We start from the raw sequence: 15522 nt of genomic DNA on the forward strand, positions 1-15522 counted from the left end.
TGGGCAGCGAGAGTGAAACTCCATCTCAAAAAGAGAGAGAGAGAGAGAAAGGAAGGAAGGAAGGAAGGAAGGGAGGAAAGAAAAAGAAAGAAAGAAAGAAAGAAAGAAAAAGAAAGAAAGAAAGAAAGATGTGTCCTTTCCCTATTTGAACTGAAATGCCTTTTTTTTTTTTTTTTTTTTTGTGACGGAGTCAGGCTGGAGTGCAGTGGTGCAATTTCGGCTCGTTGCAGCCTCCGCCTCCCAGGTTCAAGTGATTCTCCTGCCTCAGCCTCCCAAGTAGCTGGGATTACAGGCGCACACCACCAACCCACATAATTTTTGTTTTTTTAGTAGAGATGAGTTTTCACCATGTTGGCCAGGCTGGTCTCAAAGTCCTGACCTCATATGATCTGCCCACCTCGGCCTCCCAAGGTGCTGGGGTGACAGGCATGAGCCACCACGCCTGAAATGCCATTTTTATCATACGCTGCAGACTAATGCATCCTCAGTGTCACCTCCCAGCTTGATGTGGGACAAGCCACCAAGGGTGTCCTCACCATGGCCCCGCTCAGGCCACCAGTTGGCTATGTTTGCCCCTGCCACCCCAGGCACACAGGAGTTCAGGAGTCCTCTCTGGCCTTGCCTTTATCCTGGGGCAGCTGCAGGTGACAACCTCTGGAAGAGGTGGTAAGAGGAGCCAGGACACAGGCCAGTCTAAGGGACACGCTCCTCCCACAGTCCTGGAGAGGGGCCTGCATGTTTCTGCACCTGGAGGGCTGGGCCAGGGTGGGGAAGACTGGGGATGGGGGGGAGGCTGGACCCTGCAGGTTCTTGGACCTGTGGTCAATCGGGAAGCCAAGTCCCTGATCTGCAGTGAGGCTGCGGCTGCCAGCCCCTTGAATAGGCACAGTAAGCACCTCCCAGCAATGCCACTGTGCAGAAGAGATGCCAACAGTGACAAGGGGGGCCAGGATGGTCCCCAAACCAGACACCCCATCTTCACCCTCTGCCATTTTCCTTCTCCAGGTCAGCCCTGGGGCCCTGGCACAAGCTCAGGAGGGGAGAGAGGCCATGCAAAGTGATCACACTGGACCCTCTGCCCTGAGAGCCTGGGCACTGGGAACGAGATGTACTGTGATTTAGAAGAATGCGGCCGGGTGCGGTGGCTCACAGCTGTAATCCCAGCACTTTGGGAGGCTGAAGCAAGAGGATCGCTTGAGCTCAGGAGTTCGAGACCAGCCTGGGCAATATGGTTAGACCCATCTCTACTAAAAATACAAAAAATTAGCTGCGCATGGTGGTGCACGCCTGTAGTCCCAGTTACTCATGAGGCTGAGGGTTGAGGCATGAGAATTGCTTGAGCTCAGGGTGGTTGGGGGGATGGAGGGTAGAGCTGAGCTGGGATAGTGCACCACTGCATCCAGTCCGGGTGACAGAGTGAGACCCTGTCTCAAAAAAAAAAAAAAAAAAAATGCATCTTATACCTTGAGGGTCATGGAGTCTTTCACGCCTTCCTCTCTGTGTGTGTGTATGTGTGTTTGTGTGTGTGTGTGTGTGTGTGTGTGTATTCAGGTCAACTTCTGGAATTTCTGTTTCATTTCTCGGATCAATCTGTCTGTTCAGGTGTCAGTACTAGACTATTTTAATCCCTGTATTTATGTATGCATGTATGTATGCATGTATTTATTTTGAGACGGAGTTTTGCTCTTGTTGCCCAGGCTAGAGTGCAATGGTGCGGTCTCAGCTCACTGCAACCTCCACCTCCTGGGTTCAAGTGATTCATTCTCCTGCCTCAGCCTCCCAACTAGCTAGGATTACAGGTGCCCACCACCACGCCTGGCTAATTTTTGTGTTTTTAGTAGAGATGGGGTTTCACCATTTTGGCCAGGCTGGTTGAGAACTCCTGACCTCAAGTCATCCGCCCGCCTCTGCCTCCCAAAGTGCTGGGATTACAGGCGTGAGCCACTGCGCCCAGCCAATCGCTGTATTTTTATAATCTGCTTTGTTCTGTAAATGATCCCTCTTGAGTGTAACTCACTAGTGGACTGTGTCCTTCTTTGGTGAATGTCTCTTTTTCCCATTAAACTGTAACTCTCTGAGGGCGGGGACTGGATCTGTTTATCTGTTTAGTTCTCCCACTGAATCCTCACTGTTAACCTAGGGGTCTGGCACAATAATTGTGTCCAGTAATTTTTTTTTTTTTTTTTTTTTGAAGCAGGGTCTTGCTGTGTCACTCAGGCTGGAGTGCAGTGGTGCAATCAGCACTCACTGCAGCCTCGAACTCCCAGGCTCAAGTCATCCTCCTACCTCAGCTTCCTTAGTACCTGGGATTACAGGCACATGTCACCATGCCCATCTAATTTTTAAATTTTTTACTTTTTCTTTTTTTTTTTTGAGATGGAGTCTAGCTTTGCTGTCCAGGCTGGAGTACAATGGCATGATCCTAGCTCACTACAACCTCCGCCTCCTGGGTTCAAGCGATTCTCCTGCCTCAGCCTCCCAAGTAGCTAGGATTACAGGTGCCCACCACCATGCCCGGCTAATTTTTGTATTTTTAGTAGAGATGGGGTTTCACCATGTTGGCCAGGCTGGTCTCAAACTCCTGACCTCAAATGATCCATCCCCCTCGGCCTCCCAAAGTGCTGGGATTACAGGCATGAGCCACTGCGCCCAGCCAATTTTTAAATTTTTTCTGGAGATGGGGTACTCGCTATGTTGCTCAGGCTGGTCTCAAACTCTAGGCCTCAAGTCCTCCTGCCCCGACCTCCCAAAGTGCTGAGATTACAGGCATGAGCCACTGTGCTCAGCCCCAACAATTATTTTTGACAGATAACAGGGATGTCTCCTTGCTCTCTGTGTCTGGCCAAGTAGCCCCAGGTGACACTCGTTTTTTTTTTGTTTGTTTTTGAGACGGAGTCGTGCTCTGTTGCCCAGCCTGGAGTCCAATGCCGTCGTCTCGGCTCACTGCAATCTCCACCTCCTGGGTTTAAGTGATTCTCCTGCCTCAGCCTCCAGAGGAGCTGGGACTACAGGTATGTGCCACCACACCTGGCTAATGTTATTTTTAGTAGAGACGGGATTTCGCCATGTTGGCCAGGCTGGTCTCGAACTCCAGACCTCATGATCCACCTGCCTTGGCCTCCTAAAGTGCTGGGATTACAGGTGTGAGCCACCATGCCCGGCCGTGACACTCGTTTTATAGCATCAGGCTGGTGACCAGAATGTCATGGCTTCTGGGCAGAGGCCAGCTTCCATGCCGTGTCCTGTCTTCCTAGTGCAGATGTCCCCAGCTGCAGTGAGTACCAGTGTGAGGGAAGGGGCTCCAGACTCCCAGAGGGGCCACAGGGATGGCCACGCCAAGCTCTGGGGAGTAGCCGATTCCCCAGCACCTGCCTGCCCATGCACCTTTGGGGTGACTCATGAGACAGGGTGGGGCTCCCACCTGCCCTCTCCCAAAAGGCAATCAGCTATAAAGGCTCTCAGAGGCCCACCCAGCCCCAGGTCATCAAACAAGCCCCAGTTCCATGGCAACCATTATACCCATTCATCAAGGAGATGTAGAGGGAGGTGCTTCCTGGTTCACCCCACCCTCAGCAGAGACAGACCCCAGATCTGGGCCCAGGACTTTGTGCAGGGAGGGGAAATGCAGATGACTCAGCCCCTATTCCTCCATCAAACCAGGCTTGAAGATGGGTTAAATCAGAGCTTTTCATTCCACAAAAGAGAAATTTTAGTGGGGTCAGAACATTGATCTTCTAATATTTGAAAGCCTGTTAACTAGGAGAGAGAGAGAGCAAACTATTTTGTTGTAGGAGGACCCACCTAGCTCTGATGGTTTAAAGCGTCATGAATGCGAATTTGAACTCCAGAAAAGCAGAGCTTCCTAACAATGGGACTTCCGCAGCAATGGGATCTGCTTCCTCTTTCAGTTTGTGCCTTTTCTATGAGCGAGAGACTCCTAGGAAAGCAGCAGCCCATTAGGAAAACGTGTGGGAACTCACTCGCAGGTTTTTTATTTTTTTTGAGATGGAGTTTTGCTCTTGTTGCCCAGGCTGGAGCACAATGGTGCGATCTTGGCTCCCTGCAACCTGCGCACCATGAGTTCAAGTGATTCTCCAGCGCCCTCTCCTGAGTAGCTGCGATTACAGGCATCCACCACCATGCCTGGCTAATTTTTTGTATTTTTAGTAGAGATGGGGTTTCACCATGTTGTCCAGGCTGGTCTCAAACTCCTGACCTCAAGTGATCCACCCCCTTTGGCCTCCCAAAGTGCTGGGATTACAGGCATGAGCCACTGAGCCCAGCCGGGAACCCACAGGTTTTTTGGATGGTCTCTGAATGTCATGTAACTCTTTTATTTTTTATCAGAAAAACTTTTTTTGACACAATATCTTGCTGTGTTGCCCAGACTGGAGTGCAGTGGCAAGATCATGGCTCACTGCAGCTTCTAACTCCCGGGCTCAAGTGATCTTCCTGTCACATGAGTCTCCCAAGTAGTTGGAACACAGGTGCCAGCCACCACACCTGGCTAATTTGGTTTGGTTTTGTTTTTTTAGAGATGGGCTCTTGCTATGTTGCCTATACTGGTCTTGAACTGCTGGCCTCCCGCAATCTTCCTCCCTTGGCCACCCAAAGTGCTGGGATTACAAGCATGAGCCACTGTGCACAGCTGAAATTTTTCGACTTAGTCTTTTTGTACATGTGATATTTTATTCATAGAATCCATAAATGGAAGGGAAATTTCTGAGTTCAGAGCAATACATATGATACAAAACTTGATATATAGACTAGAGTTTCTTAGCCGAACTGGAGGGGCTGGCTTAGGTAATCCATGGATTCCCTGAAATTGGGGACACCATTGGAAATATGTGTGAGCTCAGGGGCAGTTTCCTATGATTTTTAGGCCTCAAAATGTCTCTTGGACTCAAAATTGCCTTAGGGCAGAGGACGTGTGTACCCCCAGTATAGAATCTCGGACAGTGAATGTGAGTAAACATTCGGCAGAAAAGCTCTGCCAAACTGAGTGCTCTGATGTGACTTTTTCATCAAGTCAGTATTCCTGGGATCTCTTGTACATGATAATCTCACTCTTGTACATGATAATCTCACTCTTATAAGGTTTCATCGTTTCTGCTTACCCTAGTTTTCTTTCCCACTCTGTTCCCTCTCCCACCAGACTGGACTCTGAAATGGGCATGTACAGAGACGAAGAGACCCCAACATGCTTCAGGCTTTGAGTGGAGAGGACACAGCCTCTGCTGGGACAGGGAACAGAGGGATGTGGAGTCCCTGAAGATGCTTTTGGACAATGGTCTGAGGTTGGGACAGTGGCAGGAGATACCATTCACCCAGGATCTCCAGGACAAGAGATCAGCCTGGCAGTTACATGTGTTTTTTTTCAAACTGGTTGCCAGGTTCGCACGGACGATGACATCAGAGATTCCGACCTTCCTGATTGGAGGGACCGGACTCCGTGGCGCCTGGAGATCAGTTGGACAACAGTATCTTCTCAGAGCTGTTCTCCACTCCCGACTTCTCCTAGGCTTGAGAATTGATAACATACTCTTCTGGATCCTAGCAGTGTCCAGAAGAAGGCCATGGACAGAATGGAGACTAGGTTCCATAAGAGGGGACAGATTACGGGAAAAATCATGACCAGCCGTCAACCGCACCCCCAGAATGAGCAGAGTCCCCAGCGGAGCACCTCGGGATACCCCCTCCAGGAGGTGGTGGATGATGAAGTGTTGGGACCATCAGGTGAGGGGACTGGTGGAAGAAGAGGTGGGATAGGATTGACTAAGACGAAGGAAGGGGGCCGGGTGCGGTGGCTCACGCCTGTAACCCCAGCACTTTGGGAGGCCGAGGTGGGCGGATCACCTGAGGTCAGGAGTTCAAGGCCAGCCTGGCCAATATGGTGAAACCCCATCTCTACTAAAAGTATAAAAATTAGCCAAGTGGTAGTGGTGCACACCTGTAATCCCAGCTACTCAGGAGGCTGAGACAGGAGAATCACTTGAGACTGGGAGGAAGAGGTTGCAGTGAGCTGAGATCACGCTACTGCACTCCAAAAAAAAAAAAAGAAAAGAAAAGAAGGGCCAGCGGTCAGGAAGGAGAACCTGAGGAGGGTGTGTGGGAAGAATGGAGAAATTCAGGCTGGGTGGGGTGGCTCACACCTGTAATCCCAGAACTTTGGGAGGCCAAGGCAGGCGGATCACTTGAGGCCAGGAGTTTGAGACCAGCCTGGCCAACATGGTGAAACCCTGTCTCTACTAAAAGTACAAAATTCAGCTGGGCATTATGGCAGGCACCTGTAATCCCAGCTACCTGAGAGGCTGAGGCAGAAGAATAAATGGAATCCAGGAGATGGATGTTGCAGTGAGCTGAGATTGCACCACTACACTCCAGCCTGGGTGACAAAGCAAGATTCTGTGTCAAAACAAAACAAAACAAAAAAGGAGGGACTCAGAGAGCCAGGGACCGGGGAAGGACATGAAGCAGTGTTCGGAGGACAGAGAGAGAGAAGAATGGGGAGGGGAAGGAGCGGCACATGGGGTTGAGCAGAGGAGAAAATCAGAAAGATGGCTTAGAGAAGCCAGCAGTCTGCGAGTCTGGGGAGGATGGAGAGTGGTTTGGGGTTTTGGGTCGGGGTCTAAGGTGATCAGATGCAGAAGCATTACACGGTGGCCTGGTTTCTTTACTCAGCCCCTGGGGTAGATCCCAGCCCCCCATGTAGGTCCCTTGGCTGGAAAAGGAAGAGGGAGCGGTCAGATGAATCTGAGGAGGAGCCGGAGAAGGAGCTCGCCCCTGAGCCTGAGGAGACCTGGGTAGTGGAGATGCTGTGTGGGCTCAAGATGAAGCTGAAGCAACAGCGCGTGTCACCCATCCTCCCTGAGCACCACAAGGGCTTCAACAGTCAGCTTGGTAGGAGGACACCCCAGAGAGCACCTCCAATCCTGTTCTTTCTAAAAAGAGGAAACTTCCAATAACCACACTTTTCCAATGGGAAAGATACGCCCCCAGTGGGTGAGCTCTCCACGCAGGAGGACTCAGAAGTGATCACTCATGAGGGACACTTAGGAGACGATAGAGGACTAGGCTAGACTTGATAAAGGTTGGCGCTTGGGATGAGAAAGCTTGGTTTCGGGCCAGGTGCAGTGGCTCACACCTGAGATCCTAGCACGTTGGGAGGCTGAGGCAAGAGGATTGCTTGAACTCAGAACTTTGAGGCTGTAGTGAGCTATGACTGCACCACTGCACTCCAGCCTGGGTGACAGAGCAAAACCCTGTGTCAAAAGAAAAACGAAGGCCGGGTGTGGTAGCTCATGCCTGCAATCCCATTACTTTGGGAGGCTGAGATGGGTGGATCACTTGAGGTCAGTTGTTCGAGACCAACCAGACCAATATAGCGAAACCTCATTTATACTAACAATACAAAAATTAGCCAGGCATGCCTGCTATCCCAGCTACTCGGGAGGCTGAGACAGGATAATCGCTTGAACCCAGGTGGAAGAGGTTGCTTTAAGCCAAGATAGCGCCACTGCATTCCATTCTGGGTGAGAGAGTGAGACGCTGTCTCAAAAAAAAAAAAAAAAAAAGAAAAGGGCCCAGAAGTCAGGAAGGAGCACGTGAGGAGGGTGTGTGGGGAGAATGGAGGTACTGAGGCAGGGTGCAGTGGCTCACACCTGTAATCCCAGCACTTTGGGAGGCCAGGCAGGTAGATCACTTGAGGCCAGGAGTTGGAGACCAGCCTGGCCAACATGGTGAAACCCTGTCTCTTCTAGAAGCACAAAAATGAGCTGGGCATTTTGGTGGGCACCTGTAATCCCAGCTACTTGGGAGGCTTAGGCAGGAGAATCACTGGAATCCAGAAGGCAGAGGTTGCAGTGAGCCAAGATCGCACCACTACACTCCAGCCTAGGCCACAAAGCAAGACTATTTCTCAACAACAACAACAACAACAAAAAAGGGACTCAGAGAGCCAGGGACCAGGGAAGGATATGAGGAAGTGTTCTGAGGACAGAGAAACGGGAGAATGGGGAGGAGAAGCAGCGGCACATGGAGCTCAGCAGAGGAGACAGACAGAAGGAAAGATGGCTTGGAGAAGCCAGCAGTCTGCGAGGCTGGGGAGGATGGAGAGTGGTTTGGGGTTTTGGGTCGGGCTCTAGTGTGATCAGCTGCAGAAGCATTACACCGTGGCCTGGTTTCTTTACTCAGCCCCTGGGGTAGATCCCAGCCCCCCGCGTAGCTCCTTTTGCTGGAAAAGGAAGATGGAGTGGTGGGACGAATCTGAGGAGTCGTTGGAGGAGGAGCCACGGAAGGTGCTCGCCCCTGAGCCCGAGGAGATCTGGGTGGCGGAGATGCTGTGTGGCCTCAAGATGAAGCTGAAGCGACGGCGAGTGTCGCTCGTGCTCCCTGAGCACCACGAGGCCTTCAACAGGCTGCTTGGTAGGACACCCCAGAGAGCACCTCCAATCCTGTTCTTTCCAAAAACAGGAAACTTCCAATAACCACACTTTTCCAATGGGAAAAATATGCCCCAGTGGGTGAGCTCTCCATGTGGGAGGAATGTGAAGTGATCACTCATGAGGGACACTTAGGAGATGATAAAGGATTAGGTCAACTTGATAAAGGTCAGCACTTGGGATAAGAAAGCTTGGTTTCGGGCCAGGCGCAGTGGCTCCCGCCTGAGATCCCAGCACGTTGGGAGGCTGAGGCAAGAGGATTGCTTGAACTCAGGACTTTGAGGCTGCAGTGAGCTATGACTACACCACTGCACTCCAGCCTGGGTGACAGAGCAAAACCCTGTCTCAAAAGAAAAACCAAGGCTGGGCACAGTAGCTCATGCATGTAATCCCACCTACTCGGGAGGCTGAGACAGGAGAATCGCTTAAACCCGGGAGGCAGAGGTTGCAGTGAGCCAAGATCAGGCCACTGCATTCCAGCCTGGCCCACAGAGCAAGCCTCTGTCTCAAAATAAATTAATAAATAAAAATAAAAATCAAAGAAAAACAAAATCAATAAACAAAGAAAGTGGTTTCAGCTGTGCCCTCTGACACTTAATGTCTCTTACTGACTTTTCTAAACCTAAGTGTCTCCATCCATAGTGAGGGATACCAAGGCCATGGTCACACCCTGATGTGACTGTCTCATGAGGAAATGATGGGAATTCCTTTATGACTCTGCAGTGGTCCCTCCGTGTCTGCTGGAGGGGGTCCTGGCTGATTCCCAGCTCTACATCCTGTAGATTCTCACACCCAGGGCCTCCTTCGGCCTCTTCTCAGGGGAGTCTCAGAGCAGGAGCCTCTCTCCCTTGCCCAGTGAAAGTCACTCTCCCCTCTCCCATCCACCTCACCCGCGGCCACAATCCTGAGACCTCCCCCCGGGAGGCACACTTCTCCTCGCTGCCCTGCTGCTCCCACGGAAACCCTGTCCTGCTTCTCACACTGACATCTGCTCTCTAATCACAGAGGATCCTGTCATTAAAAGATTCCTGGCCTGGGACAAAGATCTGAGGGTGTCGGACAAGGTAAGGTTGTTCTCCATGTAACTGTTCCTGTTCCAACGCATGGCTGGGGGGAGGGTGCAGCTTCCAAACCCACAGTTCTCCCTCCACCACCTCCCACCAGATGCTCCTACAGTCTTTTTTTTTTTTTTTTTTTTTTTTTTTTTTTTTTTTGTGAGACACAGTCTTGCTCTGTTGCCCAGGCTGGAGGGCAGTGTCTCAATCTTGACTCACTGCAGCTGATGCCTCCCGGGTTCAAGCGATTCTCCTGCCTCAGCCTCCAAGCAGCTGGGATTACAGACATGAACCACCACACCTGGCTAATTTTTGTGTTTTTAGTAGAAACGGGGTTTTGCCATGTTGGCCAGGTTGGTCCTGAACACCTGACCTCAGGCGATCCACCCGCCTTGGCCTCCCAAAGTGCTGAGACTATAGACGTCAGCCACTGTGCCCGACCAGCTCCCATGGTCTTGAGTCTTGGCACCCACAAATTTTTTTTTGTGAGACAGAGTCTAGCTCTGCTCCCCAGGATGGAGTGCAGTGGCATGATCATAGCTCATTGCAGCCTCTAATTCCTGGGCTCAAGCAATCTTCTTTCCTCAGCCTCCTGAGGAGCTGGGACTAGGCACATGCCACCATGCTCAACTAATTTTTGAAATGTTTGTAGAAACAGGTTCTCACTATGTTGCCCAGGTTGTTCTCGAACTGTTGGGCTCACATGATCCTCCTGTCTCCACCTCTCAAAAAGTACTGGGATCACAGGCTTGAGCTGCCACTCCCGGCTATTCTTGGTCTTTTTATGATTTGTCAGCATCTCCCTCAGGATTCTGCTGGTCTCTTGCAGAGTGAATGAGTGGCCCCTGCCTCTCCTATGGGTCCTTTGGGATCTGAGCTCTGGGCCACAGTCTGGCCGCAGACCTGAAGCTCCTGGCCCCTCTACTCTCAGCTCTTCGGGACAGTTCTCTGCCTGGCACACAAAAGACCCTCCTGACACCAGCCGACCTAGACACACCCCCTCCAAAGATCCCATCGGAGCCCACCATCCTGGGAGCATCACCCAAAACCCTTCCTCTGGCTTCTCGGATTTGCATCCGACCTTCCAATACCCCTCCATCCCGCAATTTCCAAATGAGTACAGTCACCCCAACACTGAGGTCCCTTCTCTGATGGGCAGCCCCTCCCCAGACCCTCATTCCCCCTCTCCACAATCTTCCTCTTCCAAGATGTGACCTCTCCCTCTCTGTGTTCCTTTCTCTCCATCAGTATCTCCTGGCTATGGTCATAGCGTATTTCAGCCGGGCCGGCTTCCCCTGCTGGCTATACCAACGCATTCATTTCTTCCTGGCTCTGTGAGTGGTTTGCTGCCTCCTATCCGTCAATATCCAATGCCCTGGGACAGCGGGGGAAGTGGGATTCCAGCCTTTCGTTTATTCTTTCACCTATTTGTCCTCTTTACTCTGTGTACAAAAAAGAGAGGATTATACTATCATAGACTGTTGTTTCTAAACAGAAACTCAGGCTGGGCACAGTGGCGTACGCCTGTAATCCCAGCACTTTGGGAGGCCGAGGCAGGCGGATCACCTGAGGTCAGCAGTTCGAGACCAGCCTGGCCAACATGGCCAAACCCCGTCTCTACTAAAAATAGAAAAATTAGCTGGGTGTGGTGGTGTGCATCTGTAATCCCAGCTACTCGGGAGGCTGAGGCAAGAGAACCCTTTGAACCCAGGAGGTGGAGGTTGCAGTAAGCTAAGGTCGAGCCACTGCACTCCAGCCTGGGTGACAGAGTGAGACTTTTTCTCAAAAAAAAAAAAAAAAAAAAGCCAAAAAAACAAACTCCAATGCCAGTGTACAAATAAAAGAATAAAACAAAAGGAACCATAAACCGCTCCTAAGGGGAAAAGAAAAGGAGTGGAGCGGACATGCCGCTTCGTCCAGCAAGCAGACGTTTCTGGTTCTTCTCTCTCTCTCTCCTTCCCACATCAACCACAAACGCCATTGACCTCCTCTGGGTTCCCATGACAGAGGCCACAGTTCAGGTCCCCCTCGCATCACTCGAATCCACTGTCAAATGCTCCCCGCTGGGCTCTCCTGGAGTCTCTCCCCAAGCCAGGGGGCTTCCTAGTGCAGCCTGAACATCTTTCCAAAGCACGACAACCTCACTGCCCACCTGAACAACTTCCTTAGCTGATGCCCTTCTCTATCGAGGCCAGGGTCCACAGTGTCAATTCTACCCTCTCTACAATCTCTACAAGCACACTGGCTCGCCATCTTGGTATTTCCTGGCTCGGCTTCACTGCTCCTTCCAAATGCCCTCCACTCGACTTTGTGTTTGTGTTTTCTGTCTGGGTGTCCCACACACATGTGGCTCTGAAGGGAAGGACCCGTTCCTTGAAGTCAGTTCACCCCACAGCCTCTGTGATGCCTTCCCTCATCTTCCAACTTCTGCATGCCCATAGCTCTCTAGTTACATCCTGGACACTGGGATTAGGTCATCTGCCTTGATTACTCCCAGTCCCATTAGACTAGATGCCTGTAGAAGGCAGGGTCCTGGCAAAATATCAATGTATTCAATTTCTTTTATTTTTTTGAGACAGACTTGCCCTGTCCCCCAAGCTGGAGTGCAGTGGTGAGATCATAGCTCACCGCAGCCTCCATATCCTGGGCTCAAGCGATCCTCCCACCTCAGCTTCTTTATTAGCTCCGACTACAGGGCTGTGCCACCACACCTGGACAGTTTGTTTGTCTGTCTGTTTGTTTATTGAGACAGAGTCTTGCTCTGCCTCTCAGGCTGGAATGGAGTGGCCCAATCTCAACTCACTGCAACCTCCGCCTCCTGGGTTCACACAATTCTTATGCTTCAGCCTCCTGAGTAGCTAGGCCTAACGGGTGTGCCACCGCACCAGGCTGATTTTTGTATTTTTAGTAGAGATGGGGTTTCTCTGTGTTGACCAGGCTGGTCTCCAACTCCTGGTCTCAAGCGATCCACCTGCTTCAGCCTTCTAAAGTGCTGGGATTACAGGCATGAGCCACCGCGTCTGGCATATTTCTTATATTTTTAATAGAGACGAAGGTCTTGCTATGTTGCCCAGGCCTGTCTCAAACTCCTGGCCTCAAGTGATCCTCCTGCTTTGGCCTCCCAATGTGCTGGGATTCCAGGCGTAAGCCACCACTCTCGGCCACCAGTTGGGTTTTTGTCTCCATCCTGAAGGAGTGGGAGACGCCCTTGATCAGGTCTCTGTCCAGCAGAGCCCTCCTGAGGAAGGCGTGGCTCTCTGCAGGGTGGGTGCCAGTCCTGAGCTAGGGACGGTCCCTTACCTTCCTCTCTGGGAAGCTGACCTCAGCTGGAGGCCTCTCCTGGTGGTGCCCCTGAGCAGCAACCTGATTTCTGTCCTCAGCTACCTGGCCAATGACATGGAGGAGGACGACGAGGACTCCAAACAAAACATCTTCCACTTCCTGTATGGGAAGAACCGCTCTCGCATACCCTTGCTCCGTAAGCATTGGTTCCAGTTAGGCCGTTCCATGAACCCGAGGGCCAGGAAGAACCGCTCTCGCATACCCTTGCTCCGTAAGCGTCGGTTCCAGTTATGCCGTTGCATGAACCCGAGGGCCAGGAAGAACCGCTCTCAGATAGTCCTGTTCCAGAAACGTCGGTTCCACTTCTTCTGTTCCATGAGCGGCAGGGCTTGGGTTTCCCCGGAGGAGTTGGAGGAGGTGAGTGGGGCCTGGGGAGGTGGAGGAGGTGGGGAGGAATTGGGTGGGCTGGAGGCTGGATGAGGGGAGAGAGGGGTATCCTGGCGAGTCCCCGTCTTCTCAAAGGGCGTTTGTTTTTCCAGATCCAGGCTTATGACCCAGAGCACTGGGTGTGGGCGCGAGATCGCGCTCGCCTTGCCTAGAGCTCCAGGGACCGTGGAGGCCTGAGGTCATCGGCCTGAGAGAAGGTACATCTGCATCCTCCGGGGTAAAGGCAGAATATTGGGGTCTATTTCGGAAATCCGAAGAACCCAATTGCTTGATCCGGCTTCAAGCCTGGGCAACGTGGCGAGATCCCCTCTCCACAAAAATACTAAAATTAGCCAGGCGATGTGGGACGCATCTCTACTCCCAACTACTCAGGAGGCTGAGGCGGGAGGATCGCTGGAGCCCGGAAGGTCGGGGCTGCATGGAGCCCTCATCCTGCCACTGCACTCCGTCTGGGCGACAGAGTGAGACCCTGCCTCAAAAATAATCATAAATACTGAGTTTGGGGAGGTTCATTATGATTGACGCACTTGAGTTACCGATTTGGGTCGAGGGTTCAGTGAAGCTTTGGTTTACATCTTGTGCAGCTAACCACGTTGAGCACAGAGCATGAGACTTCATCATGAGGAGGTAGGATTAAGGATTAGGCTTCTGGACTCGTGGTTCGTGATGTTGTCACATTAGAAACACATCTAGCATGGTTACAAGTTTAGATCTTAAGTGACACAAAAGGCCCCAGCTGTGATGAAGTCCAAAGCCACATTCTCTGAGGGTGCCCTACTCCCTGGGCAGACCCACCCAAAGTCCTTGCTATGAAGCAGATCACTGGGGCTGACCTTGGGTGTATTAAGTGAGTTTTGGAGTCATGGTCACCAAAGTGTGAGTTTCACAGTTGAACACGATGGTTCAGAAGCAGGGTATAGAATGAAAGGCAGCAGATAAAATTGCATTTCTCAATTGCTCTGAACTCTAGACTTGACATGGGACGTGAATAACCTTCCTGTCTAGAGAGCTGCCTCCTTGAAGTGTGACATTGTCTCTCTCACTTCCAGAACACCGGACCCAGGGGAGATGTGGATTTTCAGCAGGAACTTTATTCCAATGCTAATGGCAGACACCAGGAAGGAGGAGAGGAACCATTTGTGCAGATCATCTAGAAGAACCTGGACCATTCTTGATGGAGCTGAATACAGTGATCACGTTGTCCTCCTAGGAGCAGGGGTGGGGGGAGGGGGGTGGGGTCCATCTAGGAGTCCTTGGAGAAAAGTAAGAAACCAGGAGTGTTTCCAGTTCCACCTTTCCTGCGGCACCACCACCCTTTTTATATTGCTGAATTCCAACCTCCCTGGGGCGGAACCTTGAGGTCCTGTTTCTTACGGACTTGGTTGCCACAGTCCAGGAGCATTTGAAGGCACAATGCAGGGGCTCAGATTGGCACAGAATTCTTTTGTGAAATATCAGTGCCACAGATTGTAACAGATAGCTTCATGCACACTCTGCATTTTATTGGTTTGTTTGGAAAATGTTGGCCATTGAATTATTCATAGATTTATTTCAAATAGTTTGGAAATTGTTGTACTTTTGAAAACATGCTGTTCCTGTAGTTTTTTGATGAGAGTTATAGTTGTTATATATACATAAGGATAATTTTCTTTTCATTTTTAAGAGACAATTCTTTTTATCCTAAATATTTTATTATCTTTAAATTTGTTTCTGTATTATTATATGTGCTCCTGAAGCGAGCACTCTTTTTATGTATACTTCCATAATAATCTCTTCTATTTATAGCTATTGGTAGTTCCCCTAAATTCTGACGACAGAAATTTTTATTTGCTGTTTAGGTTTGTGACTGAATTGTGAGAATTCAGTTGTGATTTTTAACATCTCTCAGATATATATACTAACACGTCTAATATATACTATCTATTTTATTGGTTTATTTTGAAAAACATGGGTATAGAATTATTTAAATATTATTTTATTTATTTAAATATTTATTAAATATATTTATTTAAATATTATTATTACTTTAAATATTATTTTAAATATTTTGGAAATACTGGTATTTTTGAATAGATGCTGTTTCTATAAAGCTGTGTGATGGGTATTATAACTGTTATATACACATACATATAATTTTGTTTTCCTTTTTAAGAGAGGATTCTTTTCATCCTAAATCTTTTACCTTTCAATCTTTGTATCTATTATTACACGTGCTGCTGAAGGGAGCATGGTTTTTATCTATGATACTTAGTTAACATATATATTACATTTATAGCTATGTAGTAGTTCCCCTAAAT

At 50.1% G+C, this 15522-nt stretch overlaps 1 protein-coding gene across 2 annotated transcripts; it reads left to right on the top strand.

Moving 5' to 3' along the window:
- The first annotated feature begins 184 nt into the window (after positions 1 to 184).
- Positions 185 to 14307, top strand: LOC115933184 (speedy protein E5-like). Of its 2 annotated transcripts, none has more exons than XM_063708208.1 (9): positions 185 to 3011; positions 5156 to 5736; positions 6682 to 6900; positions 8194 to 8424; positions 9447 to 9505; positions 10745 to 10830; positions 12877 to 13195; positions 13318 to 13422; positions 14275 to 14307. In XM_063708208.1, exons 2-8 carry the CDS (start codon positions 5577 to 5579, stop codon positions 13375 to 13377), a joined length of 1134 nt encoding a protein of 377 aa, XP_063564278.1. In that variant the 5' UTR covers positions 185 to 3011; positions 5156 to 5576; the 3' UTR covers positions 13378 to 13422; positions 14275 to 14307. The 2 variants fall into 2 exon arrangements, with proteins under 2 accessions (XP_063564278.1, XP_063564279.1); XM_063708209.1 differs by lacking the exon at positions 185 to 3011 and adding an exon at positions 3149 to 4964.
- The last annotated feature ends 1215 nt before the right edge of the window (positions 14308 to 15522 follow it).

This window comes from Gorilla gorilla, chromosome 6 (assembly GCF_029281585.2).
Source record: "Gorilla gorilla gorilla isolate KB3781 chromosome 6, NHGRI_mGorGor1-v2.1_pri, whole genome shotgun sequence".
Lineage (NCBI taxonomy): Eukaryota > Metazoa > Chordata > Mammalia > Primates > Hominidae > Gorilla > Gorilla gorilla.

Excerpts from the sequence above, each read along its gene's own strand:
- LOC115933184 (XM_063708208.1), top strand. The coding sequence starts at position 5,577 with ATGGACAGAATGGAGACTAGGTTCCATAAGAGGGGACAGATTACGGGA. Across the intron at positions 5,737-6,681 it reads TGAAGTGTTGGGACCATCAG|CCCCTGGGGTAGATCCCAGC; the intron begins GTGAGGGGACTG and ends TTCTTTACTCAG. Across the intron at positions 8,425-9,446 it reads GGCCTTCAACAGGCTGCTTG|AGGATCCTGTCATTAAAAGA; the intron begins GTAGGACACCCC and ends CTCTAATCACAG.